This window comes from Brachyistius frenatus, unplaced genomic scaffold (genome assembly GCF_029030835.1).
Source record: "Brachyistius frenatus isolate BFR_SWC_R1_liver_20210118 unplaced genomic scaffold, ASM2903083v1 Contig_4, whole genome shotgun sequence".
Classification (NCBI taxonomy): domain Eukaryota; kingdom Metazoa; phylum Chordata; class Actinopteri; family Embiotocidae; genus Brachyistius; species Brachyistius frenatus.
The window spans coordinates 7,988,727-8,013,658 of NW_027210603.1; the positions used below are offsets into that span (position 1 = coordinate 7,988,727).

At 41.5% G+C, this 24,932-nt stretch overlaps 4 protein-coding genes across 5 annotated transcripts; 3 read left to right on the forward strand and 1 right to left on the reverse strand.

Annotated features, from left to right (window-relative positions):
* Window positions 1–4,044: 4,044 nt before the first annotated feature.
* On the reverse strand, window positions 4,045–13,168 carry mafbb (v-maf avian musculoaponeurotic fibrosarcoma oncogene homolog Bb). Its single transcript, XM_069713843.1, has 5 exons — window positions 13,098–13,168; window positions 11,634–11,705; window positions 11,357–11,461; window positions 10,204–10,281; window positions 4,045–6,042 (listed from the first exon to the last, which is right to left on the reverse strand). The coding sequence occupies exon 5, from the start codon at window positions 5,759–5,761 to the stop codon at window positions 4,775–4,777; it is 987 nt and encodes a 328-aa protein (XP_069569944.1). The 5' UTR covers window positions 5,762–6,042; window positions 10,204–10,281; window positions 11,357–11,461; window positions 11,634–11,705; window positions 13,098–13,168; the 3' UTR covers window positions 4,045–4,774.
* LOC138629873 (DEP domain-containing mTOR-interacting protein) lies at window positions 8,568–11,780 on the forward strand. Its single transcript, XM_069713855.1, has 9 exons — window positions 8,568–8,710; window positions 8,847–9,025; window positions 9,127–9,250; window positions 9,485–9,663; window positions 9,871–10,083; window positions 10,173–10,310; window positions 10,432–10,502; window positions 11,368–11,472; window positions 11,589–11,780. Exons 1-9 carry the CDS (start codon window positions 8,628–8,630, stop codon window positions 11,712–11,714), a joined length of 1,218 nt encoding a protein of 405 aa, XP_069569956.1. The 5' UTR covers window positions 8,568–8,627; the 3' UTR covers window positions 11,715–11,780.
* A 186-nt stretch (window positions 13,169–13,354) lies between the features above and the next one.
* On the forward strand, window positions 13,355–17,179 carry adnpa (activity-dependent neuroprotector homeobox a). Of its 2 annotated transcripts, none has more exons than XM_069713822.1 (4): window positions 13,355–13,511; window positions 13,971–14,083; window positions 14,181–14,273; window positions 14,373–17,179. In XM_069713822.1, the coding sequence occupies exons 2-4, from the start codon at window positions 13,976–13,978 to the stop codon at window positions 16,710–16,712; spliced, it is 2,541 nt and encodes an 846-aa protein (XP_069569923.1). In that variant the 5' UTR covers window positions 13,355–13,511; window positions 13,971–13,975; the 3' UTR covers window positions 16,713–17,179. The 2 variants fall into 2 exon arrangements, with proteins under 2 accessions (XP_069569923.1, XP_069569931.1); XM_069713830.1 differs by lacking the exon at window positions 13,355–13,511 and adding an exon at window positions 13,530–13,765.
* A 1,279-nt stretch (window positions 17,180–18,458) lies between these two features.
* Window positions 18,459–21,298, forward strand: LOC138629882 (bcl-2-like protein 1). The gene is made up of 2 exons (XM_069713866.1): window positions 18,459–19,109; window positions 20,672–21,298. Exons 1-2 carry the CDS (start codon window positions 18,597–18,599, stop codon window positions 20,810–20,812), a joined length of 654 nt encoding a protein of 217 aa, XP_069569967.1. The 5' UTR covers window positions 18,459–18,596; the 3' UTR covers window positions 20,813–21,298.
* The last annotated feature ends 3,634 nt before the right edge of the window (window positions 21,299–24,932 follow it).

The window sequence follows — 24,932 nt, forward strand, 5'->3', positions numbered from 1 at the left end:
CAAGGAATGAAAGGGAAAGACTTCTCTTCTCTTCTCTTCTCTTCTCTTCTCTTCTCTTCTCTTCTCTTCTCTTCTCTTCTCTTCTCTTCTCTTCTCTTCTCTTCTCTTCTCTTCTCTTCTCTTCTCTTCTCTTCTCTTCTCTTCTCTTCTCTTCTCTTCTCTTCTCTTCTCTTCTCTTCTCTTCCGGAAACTTGTCACACTCAAAAAACAGAGAATGTAAATGTGAATCCATGGACAAGAGGAATGTTGAGGTGTTGAGATTATTGGAATACATATAAGATGATAGTCATCATTAGCTGCACAGTTCATGTACCCTTGTTGTGCATTCCAGTGAACTTTCTATGTTTTCCACCTTTGTTAACAGACTGTGGCTGTTTTTAATGGTTCTGTCACGCTGGGAGGAACCTGTATAATTATTACATACACTGGATGACCCTTTGCTCTGTTAACAAAGTCCAGGGTCTGTAATGTTATGGGACTTTGTCACACCTCTCTCAGTGGTGCCTACCGAAACGTGACAAGCACTTTATCAGCCAGCCTTCCTATCAGATCCGCAGGAGTTCATGCACAAACAAGCTGAACACAACGTACTCAGGAAGCAAGAGTCCTTATTATAGCCAATAAGATAGCAAGACAAGCTTTATTGTAGTTCCAGGGCTACACATTAATCCACTCCATTGGATCCTGTAGAGCCGATCATGTGATAACTGAAGTCATTACTACTAGTACAATCATAATTACTGTGGAATCTTTCAGGATGCAGCAACATGGGGAAAAATGCTGTCATAATTCACGCAGAAGCCAAAGCAATCAGTGGAGAAAAGGAATATCTGACCCCACCCCCCCAAAAAAAAATCATTTGTCACAATCACAAGATTTCATACAAATATAAGCATATGTGGGAGAGAGCAAGAAAATGCACATGCACATGAAAGTCTGTATTGGCGTAAGCATCTGTGTATGAGTGCCATGGGCATGGAGAAGTCTGTGTGCGTGTGTGATCGCAGCATGATTCACAGTGTCACAACCGTGTGCACAAACGACTGGACATCCTGAGCGGAAACCACAGCACATCGAAGCTGCGTTTTCCTGCGACACACAACCTAACACTCTCACACAGAGTCACTTGACTGGACCCTCATATAGGAAGTGAAAGAGGAAGCCCCTTGTCCATCCTGTCTTCCATCTCAATCTCTGCTCTGCACTTCACGTGAAGCCACTCTCCTAGACGATCAACCACTATGACGCTTTACTATTGCAAAACAACATTGAAAGAACTGGCTGGGGCTGGAAATGATTTGCTATTGGGGGTTAAATGTCTGGTCAGTTTACATTTATCCACAGAAGATAAGTGACAATCATCATTGGGAATATAGAATTCACCAAACTGATCAACAGAGTTTGTGTGAAACAACAGAATATTTACTCAACTGATCAACAAATTCTTATTTATAAGCCAAAACACCCATTGCATATCTAATCTCTAACAGTTTTTGTGACAGTCAGTCAAGAGCTCTTCAACAAGATACTCAGTGTTTAGACAGTCGAGCTGGACCAAATCAACACTGTGAAGAGGAGATGGGTATGATATCACAAATGGAAGTGGTAAGTGATGTTTGACTGTGGGGTCTTTTGGCCTGGCCTTCCCCTCATAGCTCGAGGCCTCTGGCTGTGTTCATTGGTGTTAGTGTACGTAGCCTGGCAGCCTGCATTCCTCTGCCTCTCCCCACACAATGGTCAGTATCTGCAGCATTCCTCTGTCTGTGTCCGCTGTCTGAGACACAGCCAGGCCTTGGCAATCCCCAGCCAAGAGGTTGGCACCACATTCAACTGACTCCGATGGACACGTTTGTGTGTTTTCACTGAACATCAGCCATTCTGAGACATTATTCAACGTGTTAAAGTATGTGACCAGAGTGTACATCATGTCCTATTAGTGGCTATAAAATAAAAAGCGCTCTGCAGATGAGATTTTGAAGTAATATAAGAGATGATGGTGATTCATCTATAACCTGCTTCATCATCTCATTCTTTTTTCTGTGCAATTGTGCCTTCTGTTTAAAAAAAAAAAAAAAAAAAAATGCAAGCGTGTCTTTTCTAAACCATTTTCACCGCTCTTTATCCTTCTCCAGCTATTTTGCTTTCTCTCTTGTTCTGATGCCACAGCCGTGCAGACACCTTTCCCTCCTGCTGACTCAGTAGTCAGCCTCAGGCGCTGTGGGCTGGGGGTGTTGGTGGCGGGGAGGAGGAAGAGGGGGATGGAAGTGCGAGGCTCCCACATCAGGCCCACCAGCCTATCACATGCGAGGGAAAAAGAGCTGGCTAATCGTTTCTACAATGGCACCCTGCACACTGTCACACAGCACCACAAACCGCTCTCCTCGCCAACACTTCTACTGTATTATTCTGCTGTTGCTTAGAAATCCACATAAGATGTATGCAAGTGTGCAAACACACAACCACACACAAAGAGATGTTCTGTTTGAAAAACCACACCTACTGAAGTAAACCAGAGTACGCAATGTAAATTACATGTAAGTATATACATGCAAGCCTTGCACAAAAATGTTCTCGAGTATTACACGTGCAAATATTCACTTACGCAAGATAATTCAGTCTAAATGTTATATCATTTAGTATAATTTTAGGTGCTGCTGGCACTGAACGTTGTTATATTTTACGGGATTATGTAATTTATAGTTGACGTCACGACATTGAAAATAATGATTTGTGACAGAGTTAATAAACAAATAGTTTCATTTAAATAAGTAAAATGATGGTAAATATATTTCATTTTCAGTAGTGATCTGACTAGGTTAATGAATACATTTAAAACAGAGGAAACCCTGTTGTAAAGTTAAACTGTGCCTTTAAATGTAGTCTTATGTCATATATGATGGGCACTTATTACTTAACCCTTCCCAATAAGATCAATATTCAGTGACATGACCATCTGGTTATTTGCTGCTACATCCTTGATGTTCACAAACGCAGTCATCTACGTCATTGACTCCCGGTGCAGCGGGCTGACCTTCAGGGATTAGGCCTGTTTTCAGAAGGAAAATGCTTTTGCACCTGTGGTGTGACTTTAGAGCTGCTTTCCCTAAACAGAGAACGAGGTCAAAACTGTCAGGGGTCACACATGAAAAGAGAACCTGGTTTCCAGGCTAAAGCGATGTGCCGTTAACCGAGCCACCTGCCCAGCTAAAAGAACAGTGACAAAGTCTCCCTATGATTTTCTGAGCAGAGACCGTCACAGAGGTTATAAACTCAATTTACAATGTGACCACTTATCACACTTTATCACACTGGCCTTGGAACTATTACGGCCATCAAAATATTTTTGTAGGCTTGAACTGAGAATGATCTGTGTTCAAGAAATTTGCTTGAGCATTTAAAAAAAGAAAAAAACATATCGAGTGAACAGATTCTTTCGGAGCCAGCCAAAGCAGTGTGCTGTGGTTGTTGTTTCTCTCTTCCTCTGTTAATGAATGCAGAGGTGATCTGTTTTTCTGAGGAAGGGAGCAGAGGGGAAGCCTGATTTCCACTCCATTTTATCTGTGCCCCACAGCCCCTGCCAGTTAGCCCCCCGTGCTTTCACATGTTGGGCTCCCACAGGAAGCAGCACACCATGAAGGGCAAAGGTCAGGGAGGAGAGAAAGCCACTCGTCCTTTCATTCACCACTGACCTAACTAATAAATAACACTGTGATTATTCCTCTGTTTTTTAAATACTTGATGATATATAAAGTACTGTGGACCTCTTGAAATTCACGCTTTGAATTTCAGTATTTTAAAAATGTTGTTAGTATTTTAAAAATGTTGTTAGGTCTTCACGAGAGTAATGATAGTGAAGACAATGTTTTTGTCCTTGTAGTTTTTATAGCTACACTGTGCATGAATCAATTAATTTCTTTCATGTTTATGTACACTATGCATTAACGGACACACTACAATATCCTAGTCGAATGTAGCGTATGCAAATATTTTTTTGGATTTATGCATTTAGGAATTTACAAACATTTTTCCTTTTTTAATGTGAATATTATTAAAAATGTTACAGCTCCTATAACTACAACACATTACATAACCAACAAAATTGTGCATCTAAGGTAAATGTTTTCCTGTAGGGACAGTTTTTATAGGTAAAAGATTTGTCAGCAGATGAGACACAATTTTAAAAAGTCACAATAGCTTTATTGATCCGTAGTAAATGAAAAACATAGATGAAAAACAATTTGAATAACTTTTTTTTTGCATAATTGTATATCATTAAAAAAACCAAAAAGCAAATAAGGATCACATCTGTCCAGCAGAATTACCTTCATAAAAATAATTGAAGTATCATTTCTAGCATCATTTGTCACATTCCCTATTCAAACAAAAGCATGAACACAAAAAAATACATTTTGAGCAACAAAAACTAAGAGAAGGAAAATCACCAAATAGAAGATAGATCTGTAACTGAAGCAGAAGGATCAAAGTTGTATATTGATAAAAGCAGATATCATCTGATTTCAAGTATCTCCTTTCAGACAAAATACAGATATGCCTGTATAAAATAAAAACATCTCATACATGTCCTGCATGCATGCTTCATTGCAATTTTCCATTCATAACTTGTTGCTTATAGTCGTATCTATTACAATTATTTGAGTCATGTCCTTATGATGATTTAAAACTCGATGAATCCGTGGGATTGTTTGTTAAAGAGCAAGGCCAGCTGTCAACATGAATGCCTCCCTATGGAAAAGAATCAGTTCTGCAGGAAAACTCACATTAAGTACTCGGGTGAGGAAGGGTTGTCACTGGTAGAGCCAGTTTCGTGGTAACAGTTTGCACCGGACAGTTTCTCGCATTTGAGTTTGTATGCATCCCTTTCCCGGATCAGTCTGTTGAGTTCATGTTTCAGCTGATCGACCTGTGACACCAGGCTCGTCTTTTCGTGCTCTAAAATGTGTTTCTGCTGAACACGCTTGTAGCGGCAGGACTGTGCGTAACCTCTGTTTTTCAGGGTCCGGCGCTTCTGCTTCAGACGCATCACTTCGTCCTTGCCTAGGCCTCGGAGAAGTCGATTGAGCTCCCTGACGGACATGGACACCAGCTGGTCGTCTGAGAAGTGGTTATCGGCGTTGGATCGCCTGTCGTGGCGGCTGTGCTGCTGCTGGAGATGGTGGTGCGCACCGATGACCTGCTGGGACTCCGGCGACTGTGGGGACGGGCACCCGATGTCATCTTTGAGATAGGAGTCAGGGCAGTGACTGTTGGCAATACCTTGCATGTCGGGATGACCCGGAAGGCCCGAGTAATGCTGGACAGGCTCGTTCAGGTGGCCGTACCCCTCGTAGTCAGCCTGGAAAGGTGGCGGGTGGTGGCTGTGGGGCGCAGATGGGTGTCCCTGCTGCGCTGTGGCGCCGATGAGGGCCTCCACTGCGTCTTCGGGTGTCAGGCCAAAAGCTTGAGGGTACATTTGCTGGGGGTAAACCCCGTTATTGGGTATCCAGAACTGGTCGCTCCCGGGGTTATTTCTCTGCTCGTTTGGATTGAGATTTGGTGATGAGGGCACCGAGTTGCCAGGTGTGCTGCCAGGAGTTGAAGAGACGGAGTCTGGTCTCTGAAGCTGGCTGCACGGCCCGATGAAGGCGCGATCCAGCCCCTGCATCGTCTCCTTCTTGACGCCGAACTTCATCAAGTCAAAGTCGCTGACGAAATCCATGGGAGTTTTCTGCAGTCCCAAATGTAAATGCGCCTCAGCGGTCATTTTAAATGGCAAGCTGGTCTCTTCAAAGAGCTCCAAATGTCCAGTGATATTTCATGCAGTCAGTGAAATTTCACTCACTTGAAAAAAATGGGAGTACGTCCAAACTTTGATTTCAGCTCACAAAGAAAAAAAAAACATTCGTGAGAAAATTCTCTGCAAAAGCAGCGCCCACCTTCTCAAAACTCTGTAGAGAGTTGTGATTCTGCGCCGCGCCGCTTGTTTGGCTTCAGGAGCCACAAACTGGAAGTCCGCTGGTACCAAAGGACTGGACGCACCTCTGCCTGTTCAGGAGAAGCGCACTTTCTTCATAAAGCTGCATTGGCATGATGTCACGCCTTCCAGACTACACCTCCACGCTGCTCTCCAATGAAAGCACGCAGAAGAGGATGATTTGCATAAAAGCTGCTCGGAGTCTGTCCCCACGAGCGGTCGTGATTTGACCAAAATCTGTATATGTCTGCACATATCTCTCCTGCAATGTGCATTTCTTGTTTAATTTTCTTGTAGTTTACATTAATGGCCTATTAATCCCATAGAACCTTTTAGAAATATGCATATATATATATATATCTTTATATATACATATAGGGTATAGTGTCCATTTGAATGCGCATAAATGCTCCCCTCGCTGGACATTACTGGTTATTTTTTTTATCAAGTAAATTTATCAAACACATGGGATTACATATGCCTACTTCAAATCTATATTAACATATTATATTCTTAGGCTGTTTGAACTCAATTTTGTCTTTCAGCCGTGAGTTGGTGATTATTGATTCATAATAATCAAATTGGTGGTCATATACAAGTCATGGCTGCCTGAATTCACTTCCTACAACAAAAAGGGAGTCTGCAAGACAATTCTTTTGACACTTCTGTGGTTTCTGTGTTCCTTGTTTGGTTCACAGGTAAATACTGATATCTTGTGGCCAACAGTCCACACTGCAGGAGTCCCACTAAAATAATACAGTACCGTTTGACAAACACTCATAGGCTTGCAGAGCACAAGGGGGAGCAGGGTTTTTTTCTATGGTGGCCAGTAAACTGAGATTCATACTTTAAATGGATTTACAATTGTGAGTCTGTCAACAGGTTATTTCTCATTCATAACATAGCGGGGTTAGGTCAGATCAGATAATACACATGAGAAAAAACTGCATGTAATGTACAGGTGTGGTCTGTCTATCTTCTCCCAATTGTGCATCTTTTATTATTTTGATGAATTTTTTTTTTTTTTTTTTTGGGGTACTTATTATTCTGAGTCAATATTCAATGAATTCTAGGTTATTCTGACAGTCTGGGTTGTGCACATGCATAAAGGCTCAAAGCATTCATAGGGCAGCCCCTGGAGGCTCATTTTACCACGGTTAACAGGAATGAATAAACTGGGACTGGTTCCTATCCCTTAACAGAGAAGTCCCTGCAGGCTTTAGTTTAGCATCCAACCATCATCGGCTCTATGACAATAGATCAGCAACACCTGTGACACTGTAAACACCTCGGTGTCCAGAAATGAAGTCACTGCACAGGATATTAAAGGGTTAAGCAATGTCGCTGCCCTGATGTGACCCTCTGAGGCGGAGCTTACTCCAAAGACAGTGAAGGCTTCACTGACAAGGTAAAAGGACTCAAGCCAAAACCAATAGAAATTGCTGTCCGAGAATGGCCAGGCATTGTTTCAGTCAGTTTTATTTGCTGGGAAGAGAGGAAGAGAGGAGACAGTGTGACTGAGCAAGGATTTCTCAGGGACACATTATAGGATTTGTGCCAGCAGGGCAGAGTGACGCTATTGTATAACTTATGCTAATGACAGGATGCTAAAAGCATGAGTACACATCACCAGCAAACGCTCACATTATAATTTGCCACAACCAGCATTTATAAAAAGTCTCACAAACAAAACTTGAATTTACACGGCGTCATCACCATAGCATCAAGAGTTCTGGGAAACTTTAGGTTTCACTTTACCTGCATCCGAGAAGTGACACTTGATAAAAACCTTCTACAATATCCACCAATCAAATAGCTGCTTGATAGGTGATGAAGTTTAGGCTTACACTTAGTTTTGGGTCAAGGTCTGCCAAAGTAGACAGGAAGGACTGCCTGTGAGGATCTACTCAGGGAAGTAGAGACGCTTTCGTCTCCCTGTAGGACTACTTTGCATGACCTTTGTTTTCATCTTGTTACATATCACATACCACAGAAGACAATTACTGTCACTAGAATGTTTTTTTGGTTCTCTTATAAAGGACAACCACACGATTAACTTTAAAATGTGAATGAATTCATGTTCATCCATTTCTTACAGGATGATACACGACAGCATGTCATCTAGGGAAATTATAGCAACCATAAAAAGACCATATATCTGTATCTTATCTATAATGTTGCAGATTTTGTAATGTTAAAAACAGAAACACTAAACTGCACTCAAAAAGGCAACTCTTTAAATTTAACGTCAGAAAATACTACATCAAAACATCAAGTGGCTGGCTTGGTCAGGACCATTAGCACCACAAAGGCAACATATAGGTTATCTATTTCTCTCAAATTAAATGAAAATGTAACTTCTGTATAATGGGAGAAGAGAAAAATATTCTATAGTATGAACGATCAAATCAGCCAATAGAAAATCTCATGCAAACTTGAATAAAACAAAACAGAAAAACTTGAATTTCTACACTTTAGTTAGGATGTTCTCTGTAACATCCTGCCTGATACACACCATGTCTCTCTCTCTCTGTATACACAACATCTCTCCCACATGGCAATTGGGGCTTTGTGTGTTTTAGTAACTATTTTGTAAACACAAAGGGCCACAACTAAAAGTGAGCGTCACTTACCCTCTAGTCCAGAGATAACAAACATGGAGCGAACAAGTAGCGTTAGGAGAAAGGCCATGGCCAGACAGCATAAGGCTGAAGTTATGATTGCAGGAGAACAACTCAGGTATGAGGAAACAGATATGTGTGTGTGTGTGTGTGTTTGTGGGGTGATAAATGACTGCAGAAAATATCAAATTTAAGGGCAGGTATATGACATGACAAGTTTAAGGTTTAATTGCTGACTTGAACATCACTTAAAGGTTAAAACTTCACGATGGAAAACTGATAAAGGACCGACGCTACCACCTGCGTACATATCCGAACTGCTTTCTAGCACAGGAGCTTATAGATTGGCTCGTGAGCCACAAGGAAGCTTCGGATCGAGCAACAGCTGTGTGTCTCATGCAGCACCTCATGGACCACGACATTGTCCACCACGGTAAGAAGGAAGCACCGAGCTGTGGCTTGGAGAGAGATATTTTATGAGTGTGTACAAATGAAAAGAGTTTTCTTAACTGTATGCTGCTTTTTTTTTTTCAGTCTGTGATAAAAGGCCAGTATTCAAGGATGCCAAACTGCTTTACCGTTTCCGCAAGGATGATGGCACATTTCCCTTCAATACAGAGGTGAAAGTCTTCATGCGAGGACAACGACTGTATGAACAGTAAGAGTTGTTTTTGTTTATTTGAACAGGATTATGATCTTCAAGTGCGTTGCCAATCATATTTGAATCTGATTAATAGGCTTGAGATCAAATTACTGACACAGCAATACAGTAATCTCTTGTCAGACGTGCTGTATATTGGTTATTTTGTATGTTTAAATGTTCGATCCATGTTTTTCTTTCAGTAATTTGGTATGAGAAATCGAATCTGTGATTTTGTGTCTGTTTCTTCAGTCTCATAGCCGACAAGAACTCCATTTTGCAGCTGAGAGAGGAGCATGGTGTTACCTATCAGCGCTCCTTTCCCGGGTGTCAACTGATTGACTGGCTCCTTCAGAACGGAGAGGCAGAGAGCCGGCGTCATGGCCTTGAGCTGTGCCGTGCATTGCAGGAGCATGGCATCATTCAGCATGGTGAGGGGAGTCCTCGTTTGCCCTTTGATGTACAGTACAGCTGTCGGTGGCTGCTAGCAGTGCGTGGCCATCTGGGACTTTTGCAATCAAAGGCAAACACTCTCATCGAGTCTTTGCAAAGTTTTTCACTCATCCTTTAAAAAAAAAAAAACAGAAAGTTCCGCTGTTGTTACATGCTTTCTGTCTCTCCCCACCTCCCACCACCAGGAGCAAAGAAGCATGATTTCTTCGACGGTGGTTTAATTTATCAGTTCTGCATCAATTTCCGTCGACGCCGGCGCCTAGCTGAACTGTTAAATGAAAGTGAGCAAGACCCTGATGAGGGTTTGGTGGTGTCGACACAAGAGGACAACCATCCCGACAGTCCATTCATACTACGCAAAAGCACACCTCAGGAGCACAACAGTGCTTTCCAGTCTGGTAAAAGAAAACGTCTCTGCTGTTTCTGCAATATGCACTTTGTGGTGAATGCTAACTATTAGATAATAATTTTGCCACTAATCTAACAGTGGGGTCAAGTAAAGACCTGAGACAGCTTACCAGTGGACGTCGAGGCAGCTTGAATTCCCTTCAGCTACATTCGGCTGGACTCCCACCTCTTGTTCAGCTGTCTTCAACCTCGGTGGTGAGATTCAACCCCAAATCAGGCACGTGTGCAATTATTATTCAACTGACACATATTTCAAATTGTTATTCAAGTTGTATTGTTCATTATATAGAGGCTTGCTTGTGAAAGTATATAAACATAACATTTCAATGGTTTTACAGTCCTTAAAAGGAATTTTACATGTGGCGAGATATTGGCACCTGGTGCACCCTTCATCAAGAAAGTGTTGACGGTGAGTTATTATAATCCAAGATTTAACAGAATTCATTTAATATAACTAACAATAGTCCCTAAAATATGATGTGGTATTATGGCCACAATAAGGTAAAAGAGAAGTTGAGATGTCAAAAAAAAGTTGGAATATCATTTTGAGAATAATTTCTAAATGTCACGAATGAAGTAAAAATGTCAAGAATAAAGTGGAGACGACAAAAACAAGTCTAAATGTAAAATTAAATGAACAATGTTGAGAATTAAGTCAAAATATTGAGAATCCAGTAAAATTCTTGAGAATAAAGTCAATATGTTGAGAATTAGGTTTAAATGTAAAGAATAAAATCATGATGTCGAGAATAAAGTTGAAATTAGAATCGGTTTTAGTAAAACCGTTTTATTATTATTTCTCTTTAAGGGTAAACACAGTGAGGCAATAAGCATCAGAAATCGGAAGCAAAATTTCCATGTGTTCCAGAAGAGAAATCACACCAACTTGGAATATGTGGCCGCAATCTTGCTGCAAACTGAAATAGACAGATTCAGGTGGAACTGTTCGGCCTAAAGCCGTGTGCAATATCCTTGAAAGTTTGACTTTAATCTTGAAATGTGGACTTTATTCTCAACATTTTGACTTTATTCTCAACATTTTGACTTCATTCTTGAAATAGTATTTCAACTTTATTTAAAACATTTCAACTTATACTCATAATGCAACCCCATTCTCACCCCTACCCTCCAAACTCAAGTATACAGAAAGTCTAAATGATATTAGAAAGAACCTTCATATATTTTCAATAGAAAATTTATTTTCACTGTAAGCTATTGTAAAGAAGTACTATTTTAGCAAGTTTAAAGTATAATTCATCTCACTGTGATTCCAGGTGATAGGGGATGACCTTGGTTGGGGCTTTGTCACCAGAGGCATGGCTCCCTGTTATGTGCAGGCGGTTGACCCTGGAAGCCCTGCAGCAGCTGCTGGAGTTAAGGTTACATACTTGTTACACAAACTGAAAAAATTGCGATATGGTTGTTGTTTATAAACTGCACAAACGGCACCCCAACAGACAAATCTAACTTATGAACTTTACAATGTCTTCTTTAGGTGCAGCAGTTTGTGTGCCAGGTGAATGGACAGTGTGTTCTTTACCTGGACTACAGGACTGTCACCAGACTGGTGATGACAGGACCTCGCATTGTTGTACTGGAAGTTATGGAACCACTGGAATGAAAACAAATGTGTTGTTAAAGTCTACTTATTATTTTAAAAATAACTGCAAGAGTTATACACTGCTCAAAAAAATAAAGGGAACACTAAAACAACATAATGTAACTCCAAGTCAATCACACTTCTGGGAAATCAACCTGTCCAGTTAGGAAGCAACACTGATTGTGAATCAATTTCACCTGCTGTTGTGCAAATGGAACAGATAACAGGTGGAAATGAGGCAATTATCAAGACAACCCTATAAAGGAATGATTCTGCAGGTGGTGACCACAGACCATTTCTCTGTCTTCATCCTTTCTGGCTGATTTTTGGTCACTTTTGCATTTTGCCAGTGCCCTCACCACTAGAGGTAGCATGAGGCGGTGTCTACAACCCACAGAAGCTGCTCAGGTAGTGCAGCTCATCCAGGATGGCACATCAATGCACGCTGTGGCAAGAAGGTTTGCTGTGTCTGTCAGCACAGTGTCAAGAGCACGGAGGAGATACCAGGAGACAGGCCAGTACACCAGGAGACAGGCCAGTACACCAGGAGACATGGAGGGGGCCGTACCCTGACTGCCATTAGGTACCGGGATGAGATCCTCAGACCCATTGGAAGACCAAATGCTGGTGCAGTGGGCCCTGGGTTCCTTCTGATGCATGACAATGCTCGGCCTCATGTGGCTGGAGTGTGTCAGCAGTTCCTGCATGATGAAGGCATCGATGCTATGGACCGGCCTGCCCGTTCCCCAGACCTGAATCCAATCCAGCACATCTGGGACATCGTGTCTCGTTCCGTCCACCGACGCCACGTCGCACCACAGACCGTCCAGGAGTTGACTGATGCTTTGATCCAGGTCTGGGAGGAGATCCCTCAGGAGAACATCCGTGGTCTCATCAGGAGCATGCCCAGGTGTTGTAGGGAGTGCATACAGGCACGTGGAGGCCACACACACTACTGAGCCTCATTTTGACTTGTCTTGAGGAATTTCCACAGAAGTTGGATGAGCCTGTGATCTGATTTTCCCACTTTTATTTTGAGTATGATTCTGAATCCAGACCTCCATGAGATAATGATTTTGATTTCCATTGATCATTCTTATGTTATTTTGTTCTCAACACATTCCACTATGTAACGAATAAAGATTTTCAACTGGAATATTTCATTCATTGAGATCTAGGATGTGTTGTTTAAGTGTTCCCTTTATTTTTTTTTGAGCAGTGTATTTATTTTTTTCCCTTTTTATTTTCTTGAACTGAACTGAATAGATCAAACTGTGTTTCCATGAACCTGATTTCAGCAACAGCACGTGTTCGCTCATCACAATTACAAACAAGCATCATTAAAATGAACACGAACTTCGGGTCAGTCCGCCTCCACCCAACCTCCACCCAACCTCCACCTACGATGTACGAAGCTCCCTCCGACGACTTCCGTCTTTTTGTTGTCGCCATTTTGGATCGAGGGAGATGATCATCGGGATACATAGCGTTAGCTAACAAGCCGGCCTGACCACCGGTGCACGTTGAAGAGACACTCGGAGGACATCCGGTGGTCCTGGCGCTCACCACCTTCGGGACATCCCCGTCCCCCGTGAGGTTGTCTCCTCTCTATTGCGTCACTCTGTCCTTCCAGCTGACGGCTAACTCGCTCGCTCAGCCGGAGAGCCGTGAGCATTGGCGGTAGCATTAGCATTAGCACCGGCGTCGAGTGCAGCGGACATCGCCGCCAGCCTGCACAGACCCGACTTTACATCTCTGCCCGTCATCGATGTCGCGGAGACAACCTCTGCACCGCTAAGTCTGCAAACGTACCGCGAGGTGAGTAAAACGCGCTTCTCCGCTTTTTTTGTCAACGTAAAACGAAACCAGAGCTAACCGGCTAGTTTTCGGTGCTAATTACGGGCTAACACAATAAAGCTAACAACATGAACCGTAAATCTTTTTTAAGTCCTGAACTCCCTGGACGACGTGAAGGAGCACAGCTCACAGATCTGCTCTGGGGTTCAGGGGGCACTGGTCAACACTTCGTTAGGAAGACGGCTGACCTGAATCCTGCCCGCAGAAACGGACCCGTGAGGCTTTGAACAAGATTATATCATCATCAGTAAATATGTTGACAGACATTTACTGAGGAGACACGAGGAGGAAGGGTGTTGTTGTTGTTGTCATTACATTATAAATAAGAATTTGCTTGCTTCCATTTGTCTTCAATCTAAACCACCTCAAAATAATCAGCAGCTTGTTGTTGTTGTTTTTGTTTGTTTGTTTGTTTTGCAGGAGAGATGTATCAACTACCAGTAAACAACCTTACAAGAATCAGGAGAGCCAGGAAACAAGTGAAAAAAACACTTGGAGATATCGGACTGGAGTTCTGCAAAGAGGCCGCCGAGGTGAAGTCGCTCGACAGAACCGATCGATAACCCCGATCAATAACCAGGATGTTTACTTATCAGACCTGCGTGATTTAATACGTGATTCTTTCCACAGGAATTCAAAGAGTTTAGCCCAAATGATCAGTTTGTGAAGGACACGTTTTGCCTTGATATCTGCGGATGGGACCCGGCATACTCTAAAACACAGGTGAACCTCATATCTGTCCGAGGCTTTTTCAAAACCTTGTTCGCGAATCAGTATGTTTCTTAATGCCTCTTGTTTTTTTTTCCTCCTGATGTCTTTCAGGAGTACCGGTCAAAGCCATATTGCTGCACAGAGTGCCCGTTTTCTTCCAAATACTACTCAGGCTACAAGAATCACTTCCGTAACGTGCACAGGAAAGTATTTGATGCTAAAATCCTGCTCAACTGTCCGTACTGCACGTTCACTGCAAACAAGAGAACTTTGGAGACGCATGTTAAAATATTCCACCTCCCCAGTTCAGCACGGCAAAATTATGGGAGCTCACAGGGCGGTATGGTGGGAAAGAAGGACAAACTGTACCTTGATAGAGCCAGACAGGGGAACAGTGTTGAGAAAGCGATGTACTTTTGCAAAAAATGCACCTTCCGGGACACTCTCTACAATATTGTGAGAAGGCACATCTACAGAGAACATTTTCATCACATCGTTTCTCCATATCTTAATATGATTCCTGAGTCATCGGTCAAAAATGGTGCTAATTCTCTTAATGGCAACAACATCCTCTGTAAACGATGCCAGTTTTCCACCCGTAGCTACGAGGCGCTAGTGCAGCATGTTATAGAGTACCACGAGCGAATTGGTGCTCAAGTAACAACCATGATTGGACATGCTAATATTATTGTCTCCAGGCCTCAAGCCTTACCAACCATGTCTCAGAAGGCTCCTGTACTCATCAGCAGAGGCCACACTCTTAGATCGGAGCCACCACAACCAGTAATTGGTTATTTAAAGCCGGTGGCCCCCATTGTTAAAACTCAGTCCTCCATCGCAGTCAGTCAGGTGCGTGTCTCCGCTCCTGGCAACAGCACTGTGGCAGAAAATAGTGCTGCTGGTGTAAACACATCCCAAACACAGAAATGGAAGATATGTACTGTTTGCAATGAGCTTTTTCCTGAAAACCTTTACAGTGCACATTTTGAGAGTGCACACAAGGCAAAAAAAGTGTGGGCCCTGGCCAAGTACATCATGAAAATCCACAACTTCACTAGCAAGTGTTTGCTTTGCAACCGCTATCTGCCCAGCGACACTCTGCTCAACCACATGCTGATCCACGGGTTAACCTGTCCACAGTGCCACTCGGCTTTCCACAATGTTGAGAAAATGATAGAGCACGTAGCTAAGGCCCACCCTGATGAGTTTGTCGGACCCCCTGGCGCATCACCTCTAACCTTTGATCTCACCATTAAACAAGATAGGCCCAGTAATGTTCAGCTTGCTGTTCTCACTTTTAACATGAAGGAACCTATCAATGGTCAAGACCAGCATGCACCTCCTCAGAACAGTGTTCCATTTCCGATCAAACTACCCGCTCCCAGAATGATTCATAAGGAAAGTGAACCTCTTGCTGGAAATTTCCATTCAAATCTTCAAAAGGGGGAGGTTGGGAAGACGGTATGTCCGCTGTGTTTCACCATCCTCAAAGGTCCCATCTCTGACGCGTTGGCCATGCATCTGAGGGAGCGACATCAAGTGCTCCAGACAATGCACCCTGTTGAGAAAAAGATGACATACAAGTGCATTCATTGCCTAGGGGTGTACACCAGTAACATGGTAGCATCCACAATCACGCTGCATCTCGTGCAGTGCAGGGCTGTTGGTCGGACCCAGGCAGGCCAAGGCTTCAAGTCTGCCTTGACTCTCAACTCGTCTGGGGCTGGCTTTCTCAAGAGGCAGCCACCAGTGCAGGCCACACCCAACCTCAAGAGGCTCAAACTGGGCAAGGACTCTAAGATTTCTACCACTGCCTTTGGAAATCAGGCTGAATCTGATGGGCTTGCTCTGGATCCCAGAAGCTATGAGCACAAGACATACGAGGACAGGAAAAATTTCCTGACAGAATACTTCAACCGACGACCGTACCTTTCTTCTCAAGAAGAGGAGAAGCTTTCTGCAAGTCTGTGGCTGTGGAAATCTGACATCACATGTCACTTTGCAACCAAGCGAAAGATGTGCGAGAGACACTGTGAGAACAAGAAGGTGGCAGTTCTGCTCGGTTTTGACATGCAGGCTCTAAAGAAAGTTCAACATGACCTGATTTTTGAGGAGCGCAAGCTGGATGGCACCTCAGCAGGAAGGGCTGGAGGCCTTAAGGTCGGTCCTCCACGCTCAAACCAAAACAAGCAGTGTGAGACACTAAACTGTACCTTAAAACTCAGCACATGTACAGAAACCATTTTCATTGACTCAGACAATGAGCCAGAAACGGAAGATAAACCTACTGATAATGGAAATGTCGACACAGACCAACACGAGCATGCACAATCCGAGGAGTTGATAAACCTGACTGAAGACACACAACCTGCGGACACGGACGGTTCTTCGAGAGAAAAGGAGAGCTCTTTGCAAGATGGGAACGCAAATGCCTGGATGACTTTCTGTTAGTATCCCTGCCTAGCAGTGTGCCTTGGTTGAGTAACAGTTTATAAAGTGTATGCATTACGACAAATAATCCTGGTCCACAGACAGTTACAAACCTGAAATTTTCGGTTAAACGGCAAGGACATTTAAACTTCGTTAGTTCCAGATGTTGACCTCCCATCCAGTGTTGAAAAAAATGTTACACTATTGTGCATATATTCTGTATATGGCATATCTAAGTGACATTGTATATATCTTAGCCATTATTCTTTGTTAGTTTCTTCACAAAATCTGTGTAATTCACTCATTAGCTGTCACACTATGTATGAAAGATTTTTGCCAACTTTTACCTGCTTCCATATTTTTTTTTTTTTTTTTCAACTGACTGAACTGTATCAAATTGTCATTTCACATTTAAAAAGTGTAGGATCTGCTAATTGCTTATGTACACAATTTAATAAATTTGTTTGTTTAAAAAAACCTTTTTATTGCTGCTCAGTCTGTGCCAGTTATCTTTAGTGGCCGGTCTCAAGGGAATAAGCCATTTTAAAACGTTTTGTGCAGCACATAATGGAGCTTCAAGCGTTACATTTATAAAGGTTCAACTGAAAGAGAAAATGGTAAACCTTTTGTAAATACATGCTTTTTCTAAATGTGAATTTGTGAATTTAAGAGAAGGTTTAAAACAGTTCACACATTAGTGAGCTTCTTAATTACAGCTGACCACTACATTTTTACATAGCCACTTTGTTAATTGACACACAAGTTTGAACTCGCATAAGTTCTCTTTGTTGACAAGTTGTACAAATATAGGAAACTTTAAGTAAACTGCAATTCTATATAAAATTAAATTGAATGAAATACCTTCATAGTATATTAAATAATAAAAGCAGGTCAGGACCCAGTCCATTTAGATCAATAAATGCATTTATTAAAACATTTATTTATTTCCCCCCCCCCCATGATTTTTCTGTCATATCTACGTTTCACAGACCTCTCAATTTTCTAGGTCGTCGCACTCGTTGATTGGTGCAGGAGCAGGAGGGGGCGGGACTTCTGGCCGATACAGTAACATAATTGGCCAACCGCCAGCGTGCATCAGGCTATGGAGTGTGCAGCTGCAAAAATGTCCATGTTGTGTTTGCATTTAGAAGTGCATATTTTATTAGGGCAATAGCTCCATCCTCAACCGGGAGACGGTATTGTAGCAACTGTAAGTATAACTGTCCACGATGATCACCTCATTTCAGCACGTTGGATGTAGTTTGGAGTTGTTTTTGGTGCGTTTCCTGTGGACTGGTTTAGCAGCTAGTTAGCACCTGAAGCTAAAAGCTGGTAGCATTTTACTACGTGACTTGTAGCTGGAGCTGTCAGCGATCGCAAGTTGGCATCTAGACGCACCCATCTGGCACGATGATCACCGTAATGACGTTACTGGACCTCCTAATGCTGAGCTTGAAAGGCTGCCAGTCAGATAATGCTGCTGTGTGCTAGCTCCTATTAAGCGTTATTTTCCAAACATCTGCTCCAGATTACTTGCGTGGATAAAGGTTTGTATTTCCCCCGAGTTCACCCTCCAGTTATGTGACATTTGGAAATCTGCTTTTAAAGTGAATGACGCAGCAATGTTAATGTAACAGACAGAACTAAAAGCGCACAACTGAAGCCAGTTTAAATGGTCTGTAGAGATTGATGCTGTCACAAAGCAGCACGGGTCACTAAATGTTTAGTGTTAATGCAACTAACATCCCTGTCTGCTTCCAGGCTGCTGCTGCTGCTGCTGCTGCTGAGTGCTGAATCAAGTGAAGAAGCTCTGATGTGACAGCTGGAGGACCCGGAGGAATGGCAGGAGAGATCATGTTGTTTAAATAGGCTCGCTGTGCATCGGAGGTTTACAGGGTCGAAACGATGTCGCGCCATAACCGAGAACTGGTGGAGTTCTTCGTAAGCTACAAGCTGTCTCAGAGGAACTACCCTACTTCTCTGCTGAGGTCGGAGGATGCTGGTGGAAGGACCGATGGAGACGAGGCTAACTCGGCTGCCAGTAATGGCATGTTGGTCAGAAGCGGTCAGGCGGACGCTTCTCGGCCGCAACACGGTGAGTTAGAAGCCGTAAAATCAGCTCTTCAGGACTCGGCAGACGAGTTTGAACTGCTCTTCACGCAGGCTTTTAGCGATCTTTCCATGCAGCTCGACATCACACCTGACACAGCCTACCGCAGCTTTAAGAGCGTCATGGATGAGGTGTTCAAGGATGGAGTCAACTGGGGACGTATCGTAGGCCTGTTTGCTTTCGGAGGTGTGCTCTGTGTGGAGTGTGTGGAGAAGGATATGAGCGAGCTGGTGTCCCGCATCGCAGACTGGATGACCACGTACCTAGATGAGAACATCAGCCCGTGGGTCGAAAGCCAAGGAGGATGGGTGAGTCAGCGGGGGATGAACTCCACATTCAGGGTCTGGGGACAATATGTGTGACAATACTGACTATACTAAGCAGATCGGGTGTTGACCGTGGCTCTCGTGATACATATACTGAACCGTTTCCACTGTAATTTACAATCATCCAGTTATGGTGGGCTGTCTACTTACGTGTTGGTGCCACACCGTCCATGTTGTGAGGTAGTAAATGTTGGGGAAAACAGAGGACTGCCATGAAATCTGTACTCGGTGCTGGCAGAGACTCTGAGTTGAGGTATTGGGATAAACTGGAGTAAAAAGACAATGCTGGATTGGTACAAGCATGACTGAGTCACACAATTTAAAAGGAAAACATTTTTAATTCTACCTTATTGAGAATTAAATTCTCACTTCATGGAAATTTGGTTGAAATATGGTTGTGAAAGTTGAGAGGCAGTGACGGTAAAAACTACTCCTGCACCAAAGCACGCTTAGATAGATAGATTTGACTTTATTAATCCCACAGTGGGGAAATTTACTCGTCACAGCAGCGTAGAGAAATACAAAAAAAAGTGCACATAATATGAACACATTTACAAATACTTATGAGATATAGAAAATAAGATGGATACAAAATAATTATAAAAAAATAAAAATAAATAAGAGCAATGAAAAAAAATACACACACACACATATACATTATATACACAAAAATAAATATAAATAAACACAGTTTGGAATGATGAATGTAAAGTGATAGGTGCTGTGTAATGTTCTGTACAAACAAGTTTTATTATTAGCCAAAATATACGCCGATACCAGTATATCTGTGATTTAACAATATTGTCCCGGATCTCCTCACAACTTCTACAAGTTTTAACATGATCATATATTGTTTTTTAACCTCCACAACGGGCTTTCTATTATTCACTGTAAACCAGAAAAGAAACCCTTTTGATTTTGATTTCATATTTGATTTCTGCAATATTCTTTGGTGACAGTTAGACGAGTTGTTCCTAGTTTACATAGCATTCACAATTATTTAGATTACAAACAAAGAAGTTAAGAAAAAAGGGTTCAATTGCCATGTGGTCAAACAGGTACTGGTGTATAAGTGTGCATACAACTCCCCCCGCCTCCCTCCCTCCCTCCCTCCCACACACACACACACACACACACACACACACACACACACACACACACACACACACACACACACACACACACACACACACACACACACACCAAAAAAAAAAGAAAGATATACTGATACATGATACAAACTTTTAAAAAAACACTAGTATTGTAGCATTTACAATATGTACTAAGTGTACATTTTAATTTTAGTTTTTCTTTTAGCTCATCTTGTGTAAGGTATAAGGGGGGCACACACAAACATATGCAAGTTAATACAAGCAACATGTGATCTACACATACCCAAAATGACAGTAACCAATTGGTCATTTGAGAAAAAAAAAAAAATGTGTGCAAAAAGTAAAAATATATATTTTGCCCATAACTGTAGATTTAGACATTGTGTAACATTAAAATTCCTCTCCTTTTTTTAATTTTTTTTTTTATTTCAGGCCTGCTTTGCTGAGATTTTTGGGCGAGACGCCGCTGCAGAAGCAAGGAGATCTCGGGAGACTCTGAAGAGATGGCTGCTAGTTGGAGTTGCGCTGCTAACGGGAGTGCTGGTCGGTGTGTTCGTTGTTAAGAAACGGTAAAGGCGCGGCGTCTCGCTCGTCACAGCACACCCTGTGTAATGCTATGCCAACAGAAATAAAACTAAATAGTTCATGTTTACAAAAGAGCCCAGTCTGCTTGTGCACTGACCGAATGTGGATAAGTTTGTAGGAGTATCTATAATATGTAGCTTGGTGAGCTGTTTCACTACTCACCCCGCTTTGTCCAGTGTCGTTTTATTTTATTTACCCAGTATTTCAGTTGTTTAAGGGTGTTACTCTCCAGACTGGAAGTGCTTGGATTAAACCTGATAAGCTAAAAGACAGTGGAACAGATTCACTTGGTCCAATGAGCCTGCTTATTTTAATTTGTTTTCCTTTGTGCATTACCCCAGGACCAACTTTTATGACTCACAAACTGACAGAGAGCACAAGTTATATTTCCTTCTCACTGTGTAATTCTCAGCTCCTTTTGTTGGCTGTGCTGGAGTTTTTGGCATGTTTCAAATAATAAATATATTTATGTTTTTCTTGTGTCTTTATCTGGTTTTGCTGAATAATTTGTCCAGAGAAATAATGTGGAAATACACACACAACTCTATTCAATCTCCAACAACCCGAGTACTCCATATATCAATGTACACATACAATCAACAGTACTGGTGGAAATACATTGACTCAGGTACTGTACTTGACTACAAATTTCTGGTATTTGTACTTTACTTAAATATTTCCATTTTATACAGCTATATACTTTTACTCCACTACAACTAACAGGCAAATATTGCACTTTGCACTCCTCTACATTTGTCTGACAGCTTCAGTTACTTTTAAGATGACAGTTTTTAATACCCTTTCTGTTCAGCAAAAGAATATATATATTTCCAAATTTGGTGATTTTGAATTTAAATTTATATGATAGACTGAATAATCAGATGTTCCTTTATGGGTTTAGGAAAGTCTCCTTTTTAGTTTAAAAACTGATTGAAAACTCACTTGGATTTGCTAGATCATTCACTGTTTTTCTGAGTTTGTTGACTCTTTAGAGATATGTGGTTCTTACAGAACAGAAATTATACAAATATTTGATAATCTTGGGAATGATGATGCATTACTGTGGATTAACTTTAACAGTATATAAAGTAGTTAAGATAAGCATAACCTTTATTAACTGCAGCAGTAAAATTCCAATGAATGCAACAGTAATTGTTAATCCAAAAATATCATATTTAATAGTAAAAGACTGACGGAGATCATTTACTGCTTTGCGTACTTTCACTTTTGATACTTCAAGTACATTTTGCTGATAATACGTAGATACTTTTTCTTAAGTAAGGGGTTTTTTTTTTAATGCAGGATTGGAATGGACTTACATTTACAGTGTGGCAGTAGTACCTTAACTTAAAGACCAGAATATTTTTTCCACCGCTGCTCACCAGCCAGTTTAATATGTTCACCTTGCTTGTACCAGGTTGGACCTCTTTTGGTTTCAGAACTGCTTTAATTCTTCGTGGCATATTTTCAACAAGGTGGTGGAAACCTTCGTCCCGAGATTCTGGTCCATATTGACACAATAAAATCATGCAGGTTCTGCCTGCGAAGTTGATAATGTAAATATGTAATGTGTTGTCCTCATCTCATATTCAGTTCAGTGCTCTCCTAATGTGCATCAGCTGTGTAGATGAACTTGTGAATTGCACACACACAGAAACATAAATGGTGTTATCTCTAAACTGCAGTGGCCAGGGTTTTACATCCTGTGCACAGCGTCAGTAGTAAGCAGTGTTGTGCTTTTACCATCTGGGGGTGCTTGTGTACCACATATTTCAAAAGGAGCGTACTATACTCTTTCAAGCTGTGATAGTTTGATTAAGTTAAATTCATTTCTCATTGTAGATGTAACATTTGGAGTGTCTGCAAGCTATTCTGTTTTTATTCCTCAGGAAAGCTAAATTAGACATCATGAAACCATGAACTTGCCCGGGAATGGCTTTAATTCTTTTTTATTCTGTCTCCCAAAATGATCATATAACACAACGTATGATCGAATCATGTTATAAAAGGTTCTGCAAAGACATTGTACAGCTCTGGAGGATAACAACAGTCTGAATGGGAAAAGAGACAAACAGTGTAGTGGCAGGAGAGAGAAGGCCACTAACGGATGGCCTTGTGAGCAAACAGGAGCAGGCCTGTGGTTGCTAATCTATCCCCGTCATTTGTTGCCATTTCCCCAGAGAGGAGCTGACAGCTGCAGCAGATAAACAGCAGATAGAGGCAGTTGAGGAAAAGAGTATAAATTATGGATGTGCTTGCCAAATCATGTGAATTTCTTTTTTTTTTTTTTTTTTTTTTTCACTTTTACTCATTCTAATTACTCCTTAACAGTATGGGCTTCTGTATTTTACGGGAACCTTTGAGTAGATGTGGCAAATGGATTTACATAGAAAAGCCCCTCATCTCACTCAACTTCCCAGGGCATCATTACAAGTAATTTACGATACACTACATCAAGGTTCATCTGGAAAACTAGGGGGTGAAGTATTTTAACAGATGATTTTCAATTAAATTAAGCTGCATTCAAAATTAAAATATTCTATTAGGTTTTTTCTACTCAGGTGTTTAAATGGGAAAATGCTTCTCACCGAAATTTCTGTCTAATAGTTGCTTTACCGCCAATATACACAGTGGTGCGTGTTATGAGTGGGTGGCTTGCCCAGATGTTAACAGGGCTGTGCTCACCACGATGAAACCAAAGGCATAAATGAAAGTATTATTTCTCCTTGATGTCTGCAGCGAAGCGTTCACAAATCGACCGCGCAAATAAACACAACTGATACAAGTGATGGTTTCGAGATTTATCTCAAGTGAAGCGTTCTGTGTGCCCACTGATTATGAAACATGATGGGATGACACCAAACTGTTTTTAATCCACGCTCATATGACCCTTTACTCAGATGATTCCAGTGATATGTGTATTTGTCTCTAAAGCACACACTGTGGCCCTCACAGAGCAACTGACAGGGAGGGTGAGAGTGGCGGTGCCAGCAGTATGTGGATAGTTTGGGGTCTGTGGCCTCAGTGATAACTTATCAGTCATCCCCCAGTCCTGAGTGAGCAACCCCAGCCCTGCTGCTCAACAAAAAAAAATACACTACACAGACATGCCACTGTGCTGTTTTTACTGTATAGCATTTTAGATACGGACACCTTTTGAGGATACTGCATTCATCGTGTTTCTTTGCATTTGAGGGGTTTCTCTTTGTCTTTTTAGGCCAGTTTCAGTGAGAGAGCTTCGTCTAATCTAATCTAATCTAATCTAATCTAATCTAATCTAATCTAATCTAATCTAATCTAATCTAATCTAATCTAATCTAATCTAATCTAATCTAATCTATCAAGACATGGCCACAAGTGTGATCAATATGAAACAGCTGGTTTAATGAGCGAGTTTCCTCGATATAAACAATCGCAGTAGCCCAACATTTCAGAAAATTTAAGATTGAAATATTGCTTACATCTAGAGTATGTCAAATTTCATAGTAATAAGAAATGTTCTTTAAAAATTAAGTACATTTACTCAATACTATAAGGAATAAGGAAATATTACATCATTTAATCCATTATGTTTGTTTGAGCTACTTTAGCCAGTTGTTACTTTCAGATTTAGAATTTTCAGACTGAACAAATTTTTTGATACTGTAAATTTTGCTGATAATATTCTTTCACTAAAATAAGATTGTGACTTGTACTAGAGTTTAACCTGTGTGGTAAGAAAAATAATTATGGTACTGGAGAAGGATCTGAATGCTAATGTTTTAAGCAATGATTTAAGAGTTCACCTCAAAATGGAGGTGCATTGACTCCTCGGCTGAAGAAGGGCTGTGATATCATGCAATATTTTACTTATGATAACGAAGCATATACTCTGACCTTTGCAGTTCCGACATAAAAATGGAAAATTTATGCATGAAAAAAAAATAATCCCCCTCCAAGCATTCAAATGATGAGTAATTGCAAATACAAGCATGAACTTTGTGTGTGTGTGTGATAGAGAGAGAGAGAGAGAGAGAGAGAGAGAGAGAGAGAGAGAGTTTATTAACTGGCAATGCCGTTTTAAATATAAAATTAAGTGTTGCACTTTAGTTGAAAGTTTGTCACCTAT

Coding starts and splice junctions, on each gene's coding strand:
- mafbb (XM_069713843.1), bottom strand. CDS start 5,761: ATGACCGCTGAGGCGCATTTACATTTGGGACTGCAGAAAACTCCCATG.
- LOC138629873 (XM_069713855.1), top strand. CDS start 8,628: ATGGAGCGAACAAGTAGCGTTAGGAGAAAGGCCATGGCCAGACAGCAT. Junction 10,311..10,431: donor GAGATTCAACCCCAAATCAG/GCACGTGTGCAA, acceptor ATGGTTTTACAG/TCCTTAAAAGGAATTTTACA. Junction 10,503..11,367: donor TCATCAAGAAAGTGTTGACG/GTGAGTTATTAT, acceptor CTGTGATTCCAG/GTGATAGGGGATGACCTTGG.
- adnpa (XM_069713822.1), top strand. CDS start 13,976: ATGTATCAACTACCAGTAAACAACCTTACAAGAATCAGGAGAGCCAGG. Junction 14,084..14,180: donor TCTGCAAAGAGGCCGCCGAG/GTGAAGTCGCTC, acceptor TTCTTTCCACAG/GAATTCAAAGAGTTTAGCCC. Junction 14,274..14,372: donor CGGCATACTCTAAAACACAG/GTGAACCTCATA, acceptor GATGTCTTTCAG/GAGTACCGGTCAAAGCCATA.
- LOC138629882 (XM_069713866.1), top strand. CDS start 18,597: ATGTCGCGCCATAACCGAGAACTGGTGGAGTTCTTCGTAAGCTACAAG. Junction 19,110..20,671: donor TCGAAAGCCAAGGAGGATGG/GTGAGTCAGCGG, acceptor TTTTTATTTCAG/GCCTGCTTTGCTGAGATTTT.